Here is a 21508-nt window from a genome sequence, read left to right as displayed (position 1 = left end):
TCCTCTTTATTCTTCAGGATTTTTTTCTTTTTCTTTCTGTTTTGTTTGAATTTCTCTTTCCAGCCTCCAATGCTCAATTTTTCAGTAACAGTGCACTTTCTAGAACATGAATTTGAGTTTTCTAAAATGTTAATTTTGCTGGGTATGGTAGAGTCTGCCTATAATCCCAGAACTCTTGAGGTGGGGGGCAGAAGGATTAGGAGTTCAAGGCTAATCTCAGCTACATAACAAGTGTGAGGCTCTCCTGGCCTGTATGAAACCATCTCTCAAAAACAAAAAATATAGATTCCAACATAGAAAGACATAGAAAGTACACACTTAAGAAGACAGATTTAGAATTTGGTAAACAAACAACCCTTCCCCCCAAAGCCTGCCCAACCTAGTGATGTTTGAATCATCTTCAGAGTTGAAAAGCACATTAAAAATGTATCTGTTAGAAGTTTTTAGTTTAATATTATTTGTTTTAAAGTTTCCTAAGCAGTGATAAAATTCTTTCTGTTTTCTATAATCTGCTTTTTCCCCCTTCATTGGTATATGTTAACCTTCTTTTATGCATAGTGTTCAATTTTTATTAGTCTTTAATTCATTTCCCTCTTAATAGAAAATTGAGTTTATTTCTGTTAGTTGTGATGATGGTATGTGAGTGTGAGATTATAAGTAATGCTGCAATGAGTATCCTTGTATGTACATTGGGATTTTTGGGGGGTGTACTGTACCCAGAAGTGGAATTGACAGATATAGATTCTTTATGTTTCACCTTTGCTAAATAATTTCTCTGTCATTGTTACTGTCCACACTCATATTTCCCAGAGAGTACCTATATTGCCAATGTTCATATAGTAGGAGTTAACTTTTACCACTCTCATGAGTAAAAAGTGACATCTCACTGATTTAATTGTTTCACCTAATTTCTAGTGAGGTTTGATATTCTTTCATGTGTTTATTGGCCTTTATAGTTTTCTTACCTATTAATAACGTTATAACTTTCATGCATGTTTTTATTGAATTATTTATCTTTTTCTTACTGATTTATAGAGATTCTTTGTATATCTCAAAGATGGTCCAGTAAACTATAGCTAATGACCCATATGTACCTTGTTACCTGTTTTTATACAGCCTATGAGTTAAGAATGGTTTTTACATTTATTTTAAATGATTCAAAAAATTAATGAAGGCTAAAATGTCATTTTCATTATCTGAAATTTATATGAAATTCAAATTTTAGTATTCGTGAATAGTTTTATTGGAATATGTGCATACTCATTTGTACATTGTTAATGCTTATTTTGTGCTCCAATTGCAGAGGTGAAATACAAGAAAGAGAGCATACTGATATTGGCTGATAGAGGGATTCAGTGTGTACCTCTGGAATGATTCTAGATTCTTGTGTTCCAGAACAAGGGATTGGACAGAAATACATGAACAGTAGCAAAGTGAGAGACTTTATTAAGGAAAGATACTTCTCCAAGGGAGGAAACAAAGTGGCCTGAGCAAATAGCCTTTAATAGCTGAAACAGCCCTTTTATACAGAGTTTGGGTTTAATGGGTGTGTTCTGTTACATGTAATTCTGCATACAACTTCATCATATATCTTATTAGCCTCTTAAACCTCCACCTAGGGATGTGAAGTTTAGTATTATAATGAGCCAGAAAGTGATGATGGGAGTTGGAGAAAGTTCAGTTTCCCACTTTGCCAACAGGCTTTTTCATATGTAATTTTGAAATGCTTTGCTTAAAGTCTTTTGGACCTCACCCCACTCCCCGAACTATTCTATTGCTTCAGTAAGATCTGCAACTCTAAAATGCTTGTTCTCCTGTGGTTTATAGGCCTCTGTTCTTGGTTGATTCTTGGTCTGTGACTTTTATTTTAAGTATTTTTCTCTCAATCTATATACTCCATCGTAAAATTTTGCTCTTTTGCCGGGTGGTGGTGGTGGTGGTGGTGGTGGTGGTGGTGGCGGCGGTGGTGGTGGCGGCGGCGGCGGCGGCGGCGGCGGCGGCGGCGGCGGCGGCGGCGGCGGCGCACGCCTTTAATCCCAGCACTCGGGAGGCAGAGCCAGGCGGATCTCTGTGAGTTCGAGGCCAGCCTGGGCTACCAAGTGAGTTCCAGGAAAGGCGCAAAGCTACACAGAGAAACCCTGTCTCGAAAAATCAAAAAAAAAAAAAAAAATTGCTCTTTTAATACCCAAACTGATGTTGAGTAAGTTAAAATTTTAAATTATTCAATTTATTATTATTTTTCATCCTTCATGTTATTTGAAGACTCTTGGAGATCATAAATATATTCAATAAATAATTATAAGAATTTTCATTTCTAATTTTAATACACATGAATTTATTTTTTGTAAATCTTACAACAAAATGATTACTGTGTGAGAATCATTTATGTATTTATTTCAAATAGAGATAGTCATTTTTTTTTATGCTATTTGTTGAAGGTCCTTTCCTTTCTCTAGTGATTTGGAATGCCAGTTTCTCTGGTAGGTAGTTTCTTTTATTTACACCTGTGTCTGTTTTCTGGGTTCTTTGTACACTTTGTTTCTTACTTGATTAACTATTTCTATGTCTGTTGGATCCAAATGATTCTTATTACCCAGAGATTTAATCATTGTTGTATCTATTTTTCCTTGTTTCTTGGGAGAGTAATAAAGAATGTAATAGCCTTAGCAAGAGCTTTATTAAGGACAAATCCAAGGGAAGGAATAGTACTTCGAATTTTCTGTATTGCATATATCATCATGTTGTTAGCTTTAAAAACATTTTTTCCTTAAAACATTTTGATCTCAGATCTTTATTCTCTTTGTCATTATTATAATAGTCAAACAATATATTAAGACTCAGGTACCCACAAATGTATGGCATTATGCTAAGTACTTTAAAAAAACATATTTATGAACTGGAGGTATAGCCTAGAATGCTTGTCTAGAATGTATAAAGCACTGGATTTAGTCTTAGTCACCACATAAACCTGGTGAGCTACCACGCACCTGTAATCCTAGCACTCAAAAGATGAAGGCAAGAACGTTCAAAGTTCATGATCTTCTTTGGCTACATTACGTAGTCAAATTAGAAGCCAGCCTGAGGTACATGAGGACACCCCCCCCCACCCCCGCCCCAAGTGTGTGCATATGTAGAGTCAATGGAAACCAAAACATTATTTGGTATAGTTGATTTGAAAGAACAACTTTGAGTCTTATTTATATAATTTATGATCTTTTAACTTACTACTTTGGTTGTGGCAGTGAATGTTAATATATTTAAAAGTTGTATCTTGTGGTTGGAGAGGGGAGGGGAAGGTTTAGTTTTTAATCTATCTGTGGTGATGTATTGTGCAACCCAATAAAACTTATCTGGTGGTCAGAGGACAGAGCCAGCCACTAGATTAGACATAGAGGCCAGACAGTGATGGCATACACCCTTAATTCTATCACTCTGGATCTCTGTGAGTTCAAGGCCACACTGGAAAGAGAGCCAGGCAGTGGTGGTACATACCTTTAATCCCAGTACTGGGAAGCACACACACTTTTAATCGCAGGGCGGAGAAAGGTATATAAGGTGTGAGGAAACAGGAACTAAAGAGCCGTTCAACTGAGACCCTCAGGTGAGGATTCAAAGGCTTTCAGTCTAAGGATTCGTGGAAGCAGGGTCAGCTGAGGAGTTGGTGAGATTGGCTGTGGTTTGTTCTGTTTCTCTGATCTTTCAGCTTTCACCCCAATATCTGGCTCTGTTTTTTTCTTTATTAATAAGACTGTTTAGTAATTTGTGTTATAGTCTATCAGCTGTTATTCTATGTCTATAGAGGAAGGAATGTAAGGATTTTATTATGAACCAAAATGACATAATAAGATAAAACATTTCTTACTGTCTTTGAGAGTTTTACATTATTAAATATGAATTTGGAATGAAAAATATTCTATCCTAATTCCATAGGTATGAGTTATTTCTCTGGTGTCTGTATAGACATTTGAAGGGAGAGAGAGATCAGAAACTTTGTTAGGAAAACAAAAGACACTGATTTTAAATGAAACTGAGCTGTGTTAAGAATTTATGCCTTTTCTGATGGGAGATCTGTCAAGCATTTTAAGTGTTAAATGATGTGGCTGTTCAGTTTGCATTCTAATTAATTATTCAGCTAGTATCTGTGTTTAGATGTATGTTTAGAAAGAATGGATAAGGGACGGATGCATGTTGGAGATGGGAACAGATGGATAGATGGTAAATAAAAAGTTCAGAGCCAGTTGTGGGATACCTCCCAATATCAAGCCTGACAACTGTGTGTTCATGAACCTACTACTACCCCTACCTGAGGAGCTCAAAGCAGTTGATAACTTCTGGGGAGGGAGAGTCAGTTTTCTTTAAGGGTGTGGTCCTTGGTAGGTTGACCACACTCTAATGGGCGACCTCACAACATGAGTATATGGGCAGCACAAAATGGACTCAGTGAGTTATTTAAAAAAAATGTTACAGGGAGGTGAGGGTAGGTCTGGGAAGAGTTAGGGAGAGGTATTGGGGTAAATATGATCAAAATATATTGTATGAAACTTTCAAAGAATTAATAAAAATACATTTAATTAAAAAAACTAAAATAATGCAAGGCAGGTGGTGGCAGTGGTGAGGATGGATGGATGGTAGGACAGAATTTGGTGAGTGTATCAAGCTTTTCAACATTTTAGCAAAATATCTGAAAGAAACAATTTCAGGGTAGAAAGATTTATTTTGTTTACTTTTAGGCAAGTGGTTCTCAACCTTCCTAATGCTGTGACCCTTTAATACAGTTCCTCATATTGTGGTGACCCCCAACCATAAAATTATTTTCATTGGTACTTGTTAACTGTAATTTTGTGACTGGTATGAATCATAATATCTGATATGCAGAAATATGATATATGACCCCTGTGAAAAGGTCATCTACCCACGTGTTGAGAACTGCTGGTTTAGATGTGTCAAGTCTGGCATGGCAGAGCAGAGCAGTTCACGACATGGCAGCCAGGAAACCTACATTAGTGGACTGACTAACTTCCTCCCTCCCTCCCTCCCTCCCTCCCTCCCTTTCTTCCTTTCTTTTACCCTTTCAGCCTATGGGATGAAGACACCCATATTTAAGGTAGATCTCTCACCCTATAGCTAATTTTTGAAACATCCACACATCTGCTTTCAGAGATATGTTTTACTAACCACAGATGGTTTTTAATCAAATCAAGTTGTTCATCAGGATTTCAGTTTTGAATTAATTGAAATGGAGAACTCTGACAGAGTTAGGTTTGAGGGAGTGAGCAGAAAGAGAGAATTTCATGTTTGGATATTATGAGTTTAAAGAGTAATTGAGATATCCAAGTTGAGATTTGAAATGATTGTTTTTTATTTGTAACGAACATTAAATATTAGTCTTTTCTATCAAACACTGTAAAATACTTGTTTACAACAAGGAACTCAAATCTTTACATCACCCCACCTTATGCAAATATTTTAATTCCTTCTACCTGGTAAAATTTGTTTACGCAGAGACCATGCTGAATTCTCAGAACTTAAGTGCTAACACCTTCCTGCTTTTCTTCATTTCCTTTGTACCATTCTTTTAAAACTAACCAATTACAAAAGATGTGAAGTTGAACTCCAGCCACTGTGGAAAAGACATTTTATTCTACATTAGAATAAAAACCAAATGAACTTCCTGTCCCTCTGTGCTTGTTCTTCTGCTTTGGTGAGTATCAACACAGCCTTCTGGTCAGACATGAAGTTTTGCCTTGTTGAGACATTTTAATTGGAGTGGTGGTCTTTTTTGCTGAGACCCTGAACTTATTTCTAACATAGACAGGCCTTTCCAGTTTGTAACAGATAGAGGAATATAGGTTCCCTAGTAGAATAATGGAGTTGAATCTATGTAAGAGAGACAATATCAGGACTAGTGTTAAGTACTGGATTTTGTACTTAAAAATACATTAGTAATCTGTTAAAGGGAAAATTCATGTATATTTCATAGGCTTCTGCTGAAAATTGAATAATGTACATATGTAGAACACTTAGCATGATGCCTGACACATAGTATGGGTCATATAGGTAACAACTATTTTTGTTAATGTTGGTACAGTCTAAGAAGCTGAAGCTTCACTTTTCTTTCACTTCTGTGGAGTATGTTTATGTATGTACACTATTTAGTTCCATGTTCTTAGTAGCACACACTCTCAAAGGATGTGATGAGAATAAGTGTTTACCACTGTGGTGAATAAAAAGGAGGACATGACTGCTCCTGGATATGATTGAGGAGAAGGTTTTTATTGTAGATGTGAGGGAGAGCACAGCCAGAGGCATCTGGAAGAGTTAGAGCAGGGAGAGAAAGTAGGAGACAAGACATGACCAGCAGACTGAACTGGGCCATGAGAAGAGAGACGGGGTAGGAGGGAAGGCAAGAGAGGAAGAGGAGAGAGAGGTGAAGGGAGCTGTAGTTAGTCTTTCTTGCTGGGCTTTCTTTTGGAACCGCCAGCTTGCCAATAATGACACTGAGACTTACTATGAATGCTTGGCCTTTAGCTTAGGCTTGTTCCCAGCTAGCTCTTATAACTCAAATTAACCAGTTGCTATTAATCTATGTTCTAACGTGGGGTTTTTTTTTTTTAACTTTTTTTTTTTTTTTTTTTAAACCTCTCTTCCATTCTGTACTCCAACTTCCTCAGTGTCTCACTGGCATCTCCCATCTTTCTTGTAGATTTCCTCTCTCTTCCCGAAGTCCTGCCTGCTCTTTCCTGCCTAGCTGTTGGCCATTCAGCTCTTTGTTAAACCAATCACAATGACACATCTTCACACAGTGTACAAATATCCCACAACCAGGAGCCAAGAGCAGGGCTGAGAGAGTGTGTGGCCAAAATGGCTGGGTTATATAGGAAAAGAAAAGCTGGAGGAAGGGGAGCAAAGCTTAGGGCCTGGAAAGGTTTAGGCAGGGGTTGAGAGGTGCTAAGAGGAGCCAGGACACTGTAGCAGTTACTTGCTATGCTGGGAGAACCTGGTAGCCAGTGTCTACTTTGATATGCTAATTGGCCAATTTGCATATCAAAGTTAGCTTTTTGTCCTGGGTTTCTTTGGGACATAACATGTAGCCTCTTCCAAAACCTTATAACCTTATGGTAATAATGAGGAAGACATCAGAAAACTCCAACTGAGGGAAATTCTTCCTATGATTAGTATTCCTCAGTACTATAAAGAGCACCATAAATAAAGTCTAAGAAACTGTCACAGTCTGAGAATCCTACAGAGACATAATGTCTAAATGTAAAGGGGTATTCTAGAACATAAAAAAGATATTAGTTTAAAAACTAAGGGGATCTAAACAAAATATAGACCTTAGGTATAGTAACATATCCTGTTGATTCATTAGTTATAACAAATAGTTATACAGGGAACTGGGTGTGGGGTTTGTGGGATCCTCTTGTGCTGTCTTAGCAACTTTTCTGTAAACTGTCTGTCTGTCTTTCTTTACTCTGTTTACTTAGTTCAGTGTTAGGCCTGGCATTTTACATATTCATTGTGTGCCTTGAAAGCAGTCATCTACTTTTAAAATACTGGCATTATTGTTGTGGTTGCTTCATTTACAATTAGCAAATCTGTTCTGTTTTTGTATTATTAGTCTGTAACACAAACCTTAAAAGGTCTTACAAACAAACAAACAAACAAAAAACCCAGAGCCAGATATTGGGGTGAAAGCTGAAAGATCAGAGAAACAGAACAAGTCACAGCTAACCTCATCTCACCAACTCCTCAGCTGATCCTGTTTCCAAGAATCCTCAGACTGAAAGCCTCGTGAGTCCTCACCCCTGCGGTCTCATTTGAGCTCCTGCTTAGTTCCTGTCTCCTCATGCCTTGTATACTGTTCTCCACCCAGCCATGACACTTCCTGAGATTAAAGGCATGTGTGCTTCCCAAGCAAGGGCATGAGAGCTCAAGTGCTAGGATTAAAGGTGTGTGTCACCACTGCCTGACTCTGTTCCCAGAGTGGCCTTGAACTCACAGAGATCCAGACAGATCTCTGCCTCCTGAGTGCTAGGATTAAAGATGTGTGCCACCACTGTCTGGCCTCTGTGTCTAATCTAGTGGCTGGCTCTGTCTTCTGATCTCCAGATAAGTTTATTAGGGTACACAATATGTTGAGGGAGATAATATATCACCACATTAGTTATCATTATTGATGCTTATCTCCAGCTTCAGAGTCAAAACATTCTGAGTTTAATAGAACTTTTCTTGTGCTACAGATCAAATTGTTTTGGAATATGCTGGATGCTTCAGGCAATTATAGATTAACAAACAACTCATTACAAGCAACTTACTTAAAATCTTTTCAAAAATTTAGAGCTTTTAAACTGGCTATATAAAAGCCTTGACACACACACCACACACACACACACACACACACACACACACACACACACACACACACACACACACACACACCGGTTTTTCGAGACAGAGTTTCTCTGTGTAGTTTTGGTGCCTGTCCTGGAACTCACTCTGTCGACCAGGCTGGCCTTGAACTCACAGAGATCCGCCTGACTCTGCCTCCCAAGTGCTGGGATTAAAGGCATGCGCCACCACCACCTGGCCTCCTTGACATTTTTATATTCGGGCAAGCTTTGAAAATATACATTTATAAAAAGAATTAGCTATAACAAAGGTGCATTATGTTAATTGGTTTATTTTATTTGGTGTAGAATATGTCTTTATTCTTTAGAGGAAAGATACTGTAGAAAAATGTTTCTAAGAACTAACTTAAGGGCTTAGGGTATAGTTTAGTGATAAGAGTACATGCTTAGGTCCTGGGTTCAAACTTTTAACAGCATAACAGCACAAATGAATGAATGAATGACCTAGATGTAGGTGGGTCTGGGATTCCATAGGAAAATTCTTAGTAAGATACAGTTGAGATTAGTGTGGAAAACATGTTTTCTTTTTGTAGAAGTAGTCCAAGCAGGAAAACACTGGATTCCTTAAACTGTGTTCCAAACCATATCAGTACCACTTACTGTTTTTTCTTGAGTTTGCCTTTATTATATGAATGTGTTAATTTGAGAGTTGGCCTATAAAAATAATTCAGCAATTTAAAAAGTATCAACTGCATGCCAAATATAAAAATATCAAGATGAAAGGGCTTTCAGAGGCATGATTTTAATATCTTATAGTCCAATCTATCCTACAGTCTTTAATGACTAATAAACTCTGTGACAATGATGTCATACAGATACGAATAGTTGCTCTGACTTTATTGCAATAGTGTACTTTACAGGTGTGTGCATTGTGCTGTAATATGGAGGAAGGAGCCCTGGTTCTTCTTGATAGTTATCATGAAAGTCAGTAGAAGAGAAGGAACTTGCATTTGTGCCATTCTTCAATAAAAAGATGTTGTTCCCCTGGGGCTGGAGTTATAGATGTAGTGAGCCATTGCGTAGTAGCTGTTGTGTAGGGATTGAACCTGGAGTCCTCTGGAAGTGCAGCCAATGCTCTTAACTGCTGAGCTGTTGCTCCATCCCAGTCATCTTATTACTGTTAAGTCTTTCTATAACTTGATTGCCATCATAGGAAATCACTAAATATTGAATATTCCTATTTTTCTAAGATTGTTTTAGTGTTAACATATCCCTCAGTTAAAAACTGTATCTTGTGCAGTGATTTTTTTCTTAATACTTTCCTCTATGAAATAATGGGAATAGAAAACCTTTTAATAGTGTTTTTTAGTATTGAAGACATTGTTTCATATTATTTGTGGATTATTACTGGATTTTACTTAGTATATTAACAAATTCTCTGATCTAAAATTTTTGTATTTATAAGGAGGAATTTCATGATTGTTTTTCTAACTCTAAATAGCTTCATGCTTTGGGTGTGTGTGGGGGGGTGTGTGTGTGTGTAATGTTAAAAGTACCATAACTTGTTCCCTAAGATTTCCTAGTCTCATTTCCTCTCTTGCATTTAAAAAAATTTAGTGCAGTTGCCTGTGGAGGTCAGAAGGTATTAGATCCCCTGGAACTGGAATTAAAGTCTATTGTGAGGCACTTGATATTGATGCTGGAAACTAGTATGTGTGACTGCATGTGTGTGTGCCTGTGTTTCATGTTATAATCCACACCTTGGGTCTGCTAAAGTGTTCCTGGAGCTTAAGCTTGAATGGGTCTGTTAATATGCTCTGAAAATTTGATAAATAGGGACAGATGATAGAGACAGGTAGACAGATTCCTACCCTGCCATAAACAGGGGGTTGGTGTTTAGAAGACAGAATAAAAAGATTGACAATATCATAATAGGAAGTTGAGGCAAGATCCAGGTCCACATGAGATGGGGGTCACCCTAGTTTAACTTGTCTTTCCCGTTGTAAGTGCAGCTATCCTGGACACAGTGCATGGAATAACTCTCTGAGGACTGAAAAGGAAGGAACAATGGGAAGATTTGGGGGGAAATTGGAACCATTCATGAATTCAGAATTTTCTTTTCCTCTGATACCTGCTCGTTAGAGCTTACTGCAGCTAAACGGCTCCAGGGACAGACAGACATCTTTAATAGGAGCATTCTAGTGCTGATTTGAAGAGGGAAAAGAGTACTCACGCTGAAACAGACCATGGACTAGTCCTCTCTAATCTCCCATGTTTTCTCTTCTTCTTTCCCTGTCCTCCCACCTTGTTAACGACAGTGGGAACCCACGTAAGACAAAGCTCTGAGAGGAGAACCCACTCTATTAGTGGAGCTGTTTGTTACTACAGCTCATTCCAGGAGTGCCAGGAAGCTGGAAAATACTGAAAAGATTGTAGGGAAAGCTATCTCAGGAAAAGAAGCTCAGAAAGGTATGAACACCAAGGTTCACATCTGAGCTTTACAGTATGGATCTGACCAAAATTATCATTCCAAAACCTTTTCAGTATTCCTCTAAGAGATCACTGACCAGAATACAGACCAACTGCTGGGTGGCATATAGGTAAGATAGATGAGACTGGAACTGTGAGTAAAAGCTTTCAGAAACGGAGCTGACATTTCCCAGTAGATTAAATAAGACTTGAAGAATCATAATTTAAGTTCAAATATAATCTAAAATTACACACAAAGATTAACAAATTACATATAAAGGTGATGTAAAGAGAACTAGGAAATGCCAGTTTGTAAGGGAAAAGATGAGAGATGTTAATACCAGGCTGAGTCAGTGAAATGACTAGACAAAGATGTCAGCTATAAAAAAATGTTTCAACAGCAGTATATGAACCTTCTCAAAATGAATAGACAAAAATTTTAATGAGAAAATAAATACATAAAAAGGAATTGAATAGGAATTTTAGAACTAAAATGTAGTAACCAAAGAAAAAGTATTCTTGGTAGGCTCATTAGCAGACTAGAGACAGAACAGGAATCTATGACCTTGAAACTATGTAAATACAAAGTATCAAAATCTAAACCCCCAAAATAACAAAATCTAAAAACAAACAAACAAACAAATGGGGAGCCTCAGGGATATTCAGAACAGAAACAAAAGGTTAACATTTGTGCCATTGGAGTTCAAGAAGAAGAGAAATAGAAATGTGATGATAAAGCGGTATTAGACAATGGCTGAATATCTATCATACATATCAAAAGAAACTCACTGAACCTTAAACAGAAAAATGTAAAGAAATTCATACCAAGTCACTATTGATTAATCAATCTACTAAAAACTAAAAACAACGGTCTAGAACTCAGTCTGAGAAAATGAAATAGCAGTTGCAATGATTACAAAGGTTAGAGGATGTGGCAATGGGCTGGGGATGTCACCCAGCAGATAGTGTTTCACCGAGCATGCACGAGGTCCTGGCTGCCTGAGCTTAATAATACTAGTGTCCTACCTCCCTGCCTCGCACACACCAAGTGTCAAAAATAAGGATATAAACAAGATTACACAACCACCAAATAACCAGTGAAATACATTCAACTTCACTAGTTTTTTTAATAAATTCACTTACTTTTTTAGGTTGTTAACTTTTAGAAGAGAGTACACAGATGCCTATACATGCGCACATATGACATACCTGTGAGCACTCATCTGTGCCTGTGAGGAAGCCAAACATTAAGACATCTTCCTTAATTGCCTTTCCACCTTACTTTTTTGCAACAGGGTGTCCAGTTCAACTGGAAGCTCACTGTTTTAGATAGGCTGGCTGGTGACTGAGCCCTCAGGATTGGCATGCCTCTACCCAAATCAGAGCTACAGTTAATAGGCATGTACCAGGCTTTTATATGGGTTCTGGGGATTCAGGTCCTGTTCTAATGTAACAAGTGCCTTACCCACTTGGCCATCATCCCAGCCCTAGTTTCACTATTAATAAGAGAAATACAAGTGAAACAGAAGTCTGTAAGATTTGGGGGCATATTGGGTATTAATTCATGAACATCTGAGGTAGAATTCCTAGAGGGTTAAAAACACCACCACATTCTGACTTTGAGTTGGTCAGTTAAAATATCAAGCCTTGCCAGGTGTCGTGGCACAGCCTTTAATCTCAGCACTCAGAGACAGGCAGATCGCTGAGTTCCAGCACAACCTGGTCTACAAAATGAGTTCCAGGACAGCCAGGCCTATACAGAGAAATCTTGTCTCAAAAATCCACAATAAATAAATTATCAAGCCTTATAAAGAGAATCTGTAAAATTGTTTTTCTTTAACATAGAGTTAAAAGGATATAAATATGTACATTTTCTAAAAAATAATGAGGTTTTAAAAAGATTCTCTTTAGTTTTTAAATTAATTTATCCTTTGACAATTCATACATGTATGTAACATACTCATCTCTACACCCTCTCTTATTTTCTCCCCCACCCCATCAGTACCTCACCTTCTTCCCACCAAGCCCCCATCCCACTTTTATTTTTTGTTTTGTTTTCATTTTGCTTTGTGACCTACTGATTTAACCAGGGTCACTCAAATGGGACATGGGTATGAGGCTCTTGCCCTGGAGCATGAATAACTAATCAAGCAGTATGATGGAGGACAGTGCCTTCCTCTCATCCAGCAGCACTTGACTGCTTTTAACATCCTGAATAAGGTGGGAACCCATGTGCCTCTCCCCTATCTATGGCCCGCATTTTTTCCTGTCTCAGTCCTGTGCAGCCTTATACAGGCAGCACCAACTGTTAGGAGTTTATGAGTGCCTTTGCTGTCACACCCTTAAGAGAGTATTTCATGGCCCTCTTCTCTGTTGTTTGGCTTCTACATGTTTTCTGCCCTTTCTTTATGTTCCCTGGCCCTTAGATGGGTGCCCATTCAATGCTGAGCATGCAACAATCACTTGTTTTTAGTCCCTTGATCTGTTCTAAGTGCTGTTTGCTGTAAAAAGAAACTTCTTTGATTAGGCTGAGGACAGCGTTAGTCTATGAACATATAGCTGTAAATTTCCCCTAGTGCCTAGACCTTACCCAGCCATGGGCATTTGACCAGGGCAGCATGTGAACTCCCCTTCAGAGTGGGTCTCAGATTCAGTTCCAGTCAGAAATTGGCTGGTGACTCCCACAACAGTTGTGCCATTATTGCAGTGGTAAGCACCTTTTGCCCAGCAAATTGTTATTGTAGCGCCATAAGTCTAAAGCTAGGAAGAACCATCGTTGGCTTTCATCCATTTGCTACCATCACAGTCCCAGAACTGTGAAGAATTTGAGTTTTAATTTCAACCAAGGCAGATAACTCATTCTGGAATAATAATGTATAGGGACCTTTTCGCTTTAAAATCTTTAGCCTATTATGTTAAAGGAAAGATCTTAACCTTGTATTTCAAGTAGCGTTTTGTTTTCTTAGCACATCTATGAGGTATTTCAGGTATAACTTATGTAATAGGGAGAAACCAAAGAAATATTTGAAATTGGTTTTATTTTTAAAATATTTGCAAACTAACAAAAATATAGCTTTTTATTGAAGTATCTTTTGATTTGCTGAATTATTTTTAAAATCTTACTAAAAGCAGAATGCTTTATTAAGTTGCCAAGTTCATAATAGACTAAGATATGAATATTTTCTGCCAGTTATTTTCTGTATTTACAATTACTGTATTTATGAAATCAATTAATTGATGTTGATCCTCATGGTACCTACTAGGTAAGCCCTCTGCAGAAGAACAAAAATTGATAAATATGCTTGATATATATGAATTTAATTACTGTTAAGTCTTTTTTGTTTTGTTTTACAAGACAGGGTTTCTCTGTGTAGCTTTGTAGCCCTGGCTGTCCTAGAACTCACTTTGTAGACTAGGCTGGTCTGGAACTCACAGAGATCCACCTGCCTCTGCCTCCTGAGTGCTGGGATTAAAGGCATGTGCCACTACCGCCTGGCTAATTACTATTAAGTCTTACATAGGGTAAAATATACTCTTAAAAACTTTATTTCTAGCCGGGCGGTGGTGGCGCACGCCTTTAATCCCAGCACTCGGGAGGCAGAGCCAGGCGGATCTCTGTGAGTTCGAGGCCAGCCTAGTCTCCAGAGCGAGTTCCAGGAAAGGTGCAAAGCTACACAGAGAAACCCTGTCTCGAAAAACCAAAAAAAAAAAAAAAAAAAAAACTTTATTTCTATAAAAAACAATAAAAAACAGGCCATGTATTTAAAAAGACAAGCTCTCAGGACAGAAGGAAGTAGAATAGATGACAGAACAAGAGTAATGCTTTTTAAGATTACAGCTGTATGACTCGTGAAGGAGAACTGCCCAGGGTCATGGAAAGGTTTGCTCTGCCCAAAGATGTCCAGGCAAATAGCCCTGAACAAGATTTATTAGAACTCATTACAAGAAAGGAGGGGGTTTACAAGAGAAAGGATATTCTGGGCCAGGGCCATTGATGAGAGGAAAAATGGTAAGAAGAAAGATCTAAAGAAAACCAAGGGGCTGGAGTGAAGACAGTACTGCAGAGCATGCTACGCATAAAGCTGGATGGAGAGAGTCTTGTGTTCAGGATAAGCAACATTAATCTTGTTTTTAGTTTTCATGGTGGTGGTGGTGTTTTTTAAGACAAGGTCTCTCTATATAGCTCTGCTGTCCTGGAACTCTGTTTGTAGATCAGGCTGGCCTCAAACCCAGAAATCCTCCTGCCTCTGTCTCCTGAATGCTGTGATTAAAGGCAGACACCACTATGCCCAGCTACTGCAATATTGCATCTTAAAATAAGAGACAGAGATGCACACATGTTAAACATTTCAGTTAGGATGAAGAGTAGAGAACAAGAAGTTCAGCTGAAGGAATCATTTTGGGGACACTGCACCAGGTGCAGGTCCACGTGGCAGATAGACCGGTAAGGAAGTGTTTACAATAACCTAAGAGGGTATGGTGATGGCTCAGATAAAGGTGGTGGGGTAAAAGCAAGGAGAGGGTGCACCTTCAGTTTGAAGGGTGAGACAGAAGGAAAGGCCATGGTGACTCCCAGTTCTGGTCTTCCGAGCTATAGCTAGCTGGTGGTAGCACTTGGTCAAACAGGAACATGAAGAAATGTGGGGAGAGTTCCAGGGTGTGGTCCTGACTGTGTAGTGTTTTAGATGCCTGGCAACCCTCCAGGTAGAGATGTAAGGGACAACATCAGTTATGTGGGGCTAAAGCTCAGCAGAAAGACTTAAGCTAGGGAAACACTCATGAAAGGACAGAGTAGCTGAGAAGAGCATTTTTAACCCAGCCTTGATTATTTTAATCTTATTTAGCTGAGAATAACAAGTTAAAGCAAGGCTGGGGAGATAGTTCAGTCAGTAAAATGTTTGCCTTACAAGCACAAGGACCTGGATTTTATCCCTAGAGCATATATGGAAAAAAAAAAAAGAGTAATGCTTTTTAAACCTGCTTATAGTTGTTACTTCTTATTCCTGTTCAGTTAGAAATAAGTGGTTGCATAAAATAAAGCAAGCTACTGAATCTTAAGTATATTTTAAATTTGATTGAAGTGAAAAGTTTGTAAGTTTAGGCCACTATATTAAAGCTTTAGCTTTATTTAGGCTGATTTGTTTGTTTGTTTGTTTGGAATTTAACTCAAGCTGACCTGGTATTCTATGTTATCCAGGTTGACCTGAAGCAATTTAATCTCTCTACATTCTCTCTGCTCCACCTCCTGAGTCCTAGATAGACATGTGCCACCAAGCCTAGATTTTAGACTGTTTATTTTGTTTTGCTTTAATTTTATATATGCTTTATGGAATTCTTAATCTATTGATTTCATTTTTGTGCTTTATTTGCCATAGGTTATTTTGTTTCTGTATAACAAATGGAATTATTTATGGATGTAAATTTGTTGTAGCTTTTTAAAAATTGTAGTAAGAGGTATTCTTGTTTCTTGAAAAATGAAAATGCAAATAATGAATGGATATTTCCATATAATTTAAAAAATCATGGGTAAAATATCCTCAGAATTTGTCTGCTTTTATCTCTTATTGAATCACTTGCATGTTTATTGATTTTTTTATTGAATCACCTGTTTGTTGTTTTTTTAGATATATTATGAAACTTGTAAATGTAATTTTACTCTAGTGAAGCATATAGTCCTTGAAATTATTTGACATATTTTAGGCAAGCAATTGTCTATCATTTAGGCATTCTAAGCTACAATGCAGTGAATGAACTTCAATAAAATTCCTTTATTCCTTCATGTGTATATATGGTGGAGCAGAAAAAGCACTTCTACCTCCATTGAGCTTTTTTAAATCAGTCTCTACAAGAATAAGAACAAGAGCCATTGGTTTACATAGGGAAATCCTCAAATATTTTAACGATACAAATTATAAGAAATGAAAATAAGTCATACACATAGTAGTTTCATGATACAGATGTCTCCCGGGTTAGGTCAAACTCATTATCTGTTCATGCTATTTTTAACTTAATGCAGATGGAGGAAGCGAGGAACCACCGGATCGAAGACAGTCGAGTGTAGATTCTCGCCAAAGCCGCTCTGGGCAAGGTAAAAAATTTTCAGTGTCAGCTATTCCTTCATACTTCATTTGGGGACTGGGATTTTGCTGGGTTTCTTTTAGGTATTGTTAATTTCTCATTTAGAGTTTATTGATGTAATCAAAAAGGCCTCAAGTCTCTTTTTAAAATGATATTAAGACTTTAAAATTTTTTCCAACATTAATGATAAATGTCTAGATACTACTTTTGGAAAGTATAAAAGTAAAATTTTAACACCATCATTTGTTGGAGTATAATCACATCCTGGCTTTTTCTCTTCCTCTCTCCTTGTCTTTATCCCTCTATCTCTTCCTTTCTTTTCTTTTTCTTTTTTTTCTTTCTTTTTTTTTTTTTTTTTGTTGGTTTTTTGAGACAGGATTTCTCTGTGTAGCTTTGCGCCTTTCCTGGAACTCACTTGGTAGCCCAGGCTGGCCTCGAACTCACAGAGATCCACCGGCCTCTGCCTCCCGAGTGCTGGGATTAAAGGCGTGCGCCACCACCGCCCGCCTTCTTTTTCTTTTTTAAAAGACAAGTCTCATGTAGCTTAGACTGACTTCCAACTATATAACTGAGGCTGACTTTGAACTTCTGGTTCTGTGGCCTCTTCCTAAATATAAGATTACAGGTGTGCACCACATCCAGTTTATGTGGTACAAGGTGGGAATTGTACCCAGGACTTCATGAATGCTAGGCCAGTAGTCTCACAACTGAGCTACAACTCCAGCCCCCACATACTGGCTTTAAAATTTTTCATCAATATAATATTTGTTGTCATAGCTGACTGAAAAGAAATGGTAAAATTGCTGTATTCTTTTAGAATCTTCCTACTTATTCCCGGCTCCCCCCACTCCACTCTTTATGGGGATTTTTCGAGACAGGGTTTCTGTGTAGTTTGGGTGCCTGGATCTCGCTTTGTAGAGTTTTTTATTTTCATGATTATAATATAATCACATCATTTCCTCCTTCCCTTTCTATAGCCCGATAATACTTTCCTGCTTGCCAGTACCTGAATAACCAGTCAGAGACTTAACATTAATTACAAACTGTTTGATCTATGGCTCAGTCTTCTTGCTAGCTAGCTCTTTCCATCTTAAATTAACTCATTTCTATTAATCTATGTATTGCCATGTGGCAGCTGGATCATGTCTGCTCTGACTCCACCCTTCTTCTTCATCTCCATCTTCAGTTTGAATGTACCGGCCTAACCTTATTGTGCCTCGCCATTGGTCAAACAGCTTTATTTATCAACCAATGAGAGCAAAACATGTTCACAGTGTACAGAAAGACCATACCACAGCACCTTTCCTTCTGCTAAACCCTCCCATATTTTTTACTATATATGTATATGTGTGTGTATATATATATATACATATACATATATGTGTTTGTATAGATATGTATATATATTTGTATATATATACACTAAATAAGAACTGTTCAATATGTGTCATTTTACTTATATGGATGTTTTTAGGACTGAACCAATTGGTATGCTCTTCCCTGAGGTACACTGTTTCTCCTATTCTCAGCATTCTATAGTTGCCTGTAGTTCTTTGTGTAGACTTTGACATGTCTGCTGTCCTTATTAGCTCATATTTAGGCAGTCATGTTGGTGAAGCTTTATGAATATAGCTTCTGACATTACTAGGAGATACAGTCTCACAGTGAACTTCCTAATCCTCAGGATCTTATAATTTTCCATCCATTCTTCTAAAATGTTTCATGAGCCTTAGGTGTGGTAGTTGTTTTGTTATTCATCAGGACTAAGCTCCATAACTCTGCATTGTGATTGGTTGTGGTTTTCTGTAATAGTCTCCATCTGTTGCAAAGGGAAGTTTTCTTGATCAGAGATGAGGACTACATTTATCTGTGGGTATAAGAACAAATATTTAGAGAGTAGTTAGGGGTCATGCTGGTTTAGTAATCATACTATTAACTACCTTTAAAAAAATCTTATACGTAAGTTGTAGGTATATTACAGGTTCTCCTCTAAGATCCATGACTGTACTCGCTCTGGGTAGTTGGATAGGTTTCCAGTATTAGGCATAACTTCACTCTTGGTGAGTGGGTCTTAAACCCAGTTAGAGACCTGTTGGTTACTGGCCAGGTATGCTTGTCACTACTGCACCCTTAGGGTTATTGTGCCATACTGGTTGTGGTTCATAGGTGTCAGAGCTGGGTAAGACTGTTGGTTGCTTCCCTCCTTTGGAAGCTTGCATGGCACCTTCTAGCACCATGAATGCTTCCTAAGGGAGGAAGCATTTAAGTCAGTTCGAGCTAAAGGGCCTTTGGACCCTGTGTCTGCCTGAAGTGCATGGTGTCTTCAGTGACAGGGACTTATCTTCTTCCTCTGGGGGAGTGGGGGGGCAAACAAGGGCAACAGCAATAGTCTATAATGGTTTTGTAGTCTTTTGGACAACCTTGACTGACAACACAAAAGGGGGCTTCTCCTGCTTGGTGGTGAGGTTTTGTTATGTTTTTTTTTTTTTAAACATAATTCTTTATTGATTCTTTTGGAATTTCACAACATGCACCTCAAACTCACTCACCTCCAAGTCACTCCATATCTGCCCCTCACCCCTGTAGCATGCCCCCCCAAATTAATTAAAAACAAAACAAATAAACAAACAAAAACCCCCACCTCATCCTCTGTCTTTCCAGCACCTCTTCATTCATCCTCGTGTAACTGGATGCTTCGGAGTATCATGCAGCATACTCTATTGTCCAACTAGCCCCACCCACAAAATGTTCATTGTAGTGAGTCATTGATCTGGTTCAAGGCCTCTGGCACACCATCATCACTGAACTCTCACTGAAACTCCTCTCGGATACCCTGTTGTTGACCCTAATCCCTTCATGAGCTCCATCAGGTCATAGATGGGGTAGATGTTAGGGTGGGCCAGCCCAAGGCCCAGGATGAGAGTGGTAGCTGAGCTGGTCATTCAGGGACACTGGGATCGCCCCCTCAGGTGAGGGACAGAGCCAGCTCTTCTAAGCCCATGATGAGGGGTGGGGCTATCTCTCTTAAGTGTGGGTGGGGGGCAGTTCTCCTGCTGCAATGTTTAGCAAGGGCCAGGGGCAGCTATCCCAGGCCAGTGAGGGATGGGGCCAGCTCAGTTCATGGTTGCTATTACCCCCTGTGATAACATAGGGCATGGACATTATCACAGACCCCAGATGCAGCAGGAACATTGACCCAGACATGCCCTCAGCAACAGCTCAGGTTGGACATCACTATTGTCCTGGTGGCAGCACAGGCCACCCAAATCAGTATGGCCCAAGTAGCAGCAAGGCCCTTGGACACCAACATCGTCTCCGGTGGATGTCCAGATGCTGGGCATCTGCTTAGCCCCTAGTTGTGGTGATGTATTGTGTCCCCAATATATTGTGTACCCTAATAAAGTTTGTCTGAGGATCAGAGGAAAAAGCCAGCCACTCTAGTAAGCATAGAGGTCACGCAATGGTATCACACACCTTTAATCCTATCACTCCGGAGGCAGGGATCATATGGATCTCTGTGAGTTCAAGGCCACACTGGGAACAGAGCCAGGCATGGTGACACATGCCTTTAATCTCAGCAATAACCATAAAGGTCTGGAGGTCTGTACAGACAGACAGGAAGTGACAGAGCTGGGCAGGAAGAGGAAGTGAGATGGCAGAACAGAAAGGCATATAGGCGTGGGTATACAGGAAGTAGGTCTCTTTGGAGACTGTGAGGTGAGATTGTCTGTGGCTTTTCCTATTCCTCTGACCTTTCAGGTTTTTACCCCAATACCTGGCTCTGGGTTTTTTTATTAATAAGACCGTTTTACAATTTGTGTTACACCTAGTGGCAACAGGGGCCAGGGACATCAACCCAGACCCTGGCTGCTGCTGGGCCACGGACCCAGACATGGCCCATGGCAGCAGCCTGGGCCCGGATGATACCATGGCCCTGTGTGGCATTGCAGGCCACCCAGATCATCAAGGCCCCAGGGGTGGCATGGCCCTCAGACACCAACATGGCCACACGTTGTGGCCCAGACTCTGGGCATCCATAGATAATCTATGACCCTTTTCAGCTTGAGTCTTCATATGTTTCTGTCTCCTTTTGAATTCCATTCTCAAGTCATAGGTTGTTTTCATCATTGCCATCAGTCTTATATTTGTGTTTTCTTGGGTGTCATTTAGGTTTTATTCTCTTAAGTTCTTTTTCCTTAATTTCATTGAGCAGTTTCTTTTGTCTTCTTTGAAGTCCTGGATTCTTTGATGAAGTGTAGTTGGACGTTTTTCCCCTGCTGGCCACTTCCCAAATACCTGGCAGCCACTTCCCAAATTACCACACAGACGCTTATATTAATTATAAATGCTCAACTAATAGCTCTGGCTTATTACTAACTAGCTCTTATACTTAAATTAACCCATAATTCTAATCTATGTTTAACCACATGGCTTGGTACTTTTTCTCAGTATGACATTCTCATCTTGCTTCTCTGTATTTGCCAGTGACTCTCTGACTCTACCCTTCTTCCCATCATCCTTAGTTTGGTCGCCCTGCCTATACTTCCTGCCTGTTTAATAAAATGCCAATCAGCATTTTATTAAACTAATTCGAGTGACAAATCTTTACAGTG

General features: G+C 38.9%; 1 protein-coding gene across 12 annotated transcripts in view; it reads left to right on the top strand.

Annotated features, from left to right (window-relative positions):
* The window catches only part of Tanc2 (tetratricopeptide repeat, ankyrin repeat and coiled-coil containing 2), a 314497-nt gene that overhangs the window by 69812 nt on the left and 223177 nt on the right, over positions 1 to 21508 (top strand). For 8 of the 12 annotated variants that reach the window (XM_052756539.1, XM_052756538.1, XM_052756534.1 and 5 more), the window contains one exon: positions 16834 to 16905. The exons of the other annotated variants lie outside the window; for them this stretch is intronic. In XM_052756539.1, the coding sequence (XP_052612499.1) occupies positions 16834 to 16905 (72 nt within the window). The remainder of the gene's footprint in view (positions 1 to 16833; positions 16906 to 21508) is intronic. 12 annotated transcript variants of the gene reach the window in all.

This window comes from Peromyscus californicus, unplaced genomic scaffold (assembly GCF_007827085.1).
Source record: "Peromyscus californicus insignis strain IS unplaced genomic scaffold, ASM782708v3 Scaffold_3__1_contigs__length_106647218, whole genome shotgun sequence".
NCBI lineage: Eukaryota > Metazoa > Chordata > Mammalia > Rodentia > Cricetidae > Peromyscus > Peromyscus californicus.
Note: the sequence above shows the minus strand (reverse complement) of the source record. Positions and strands in the feature narration are given on the sequence as shown.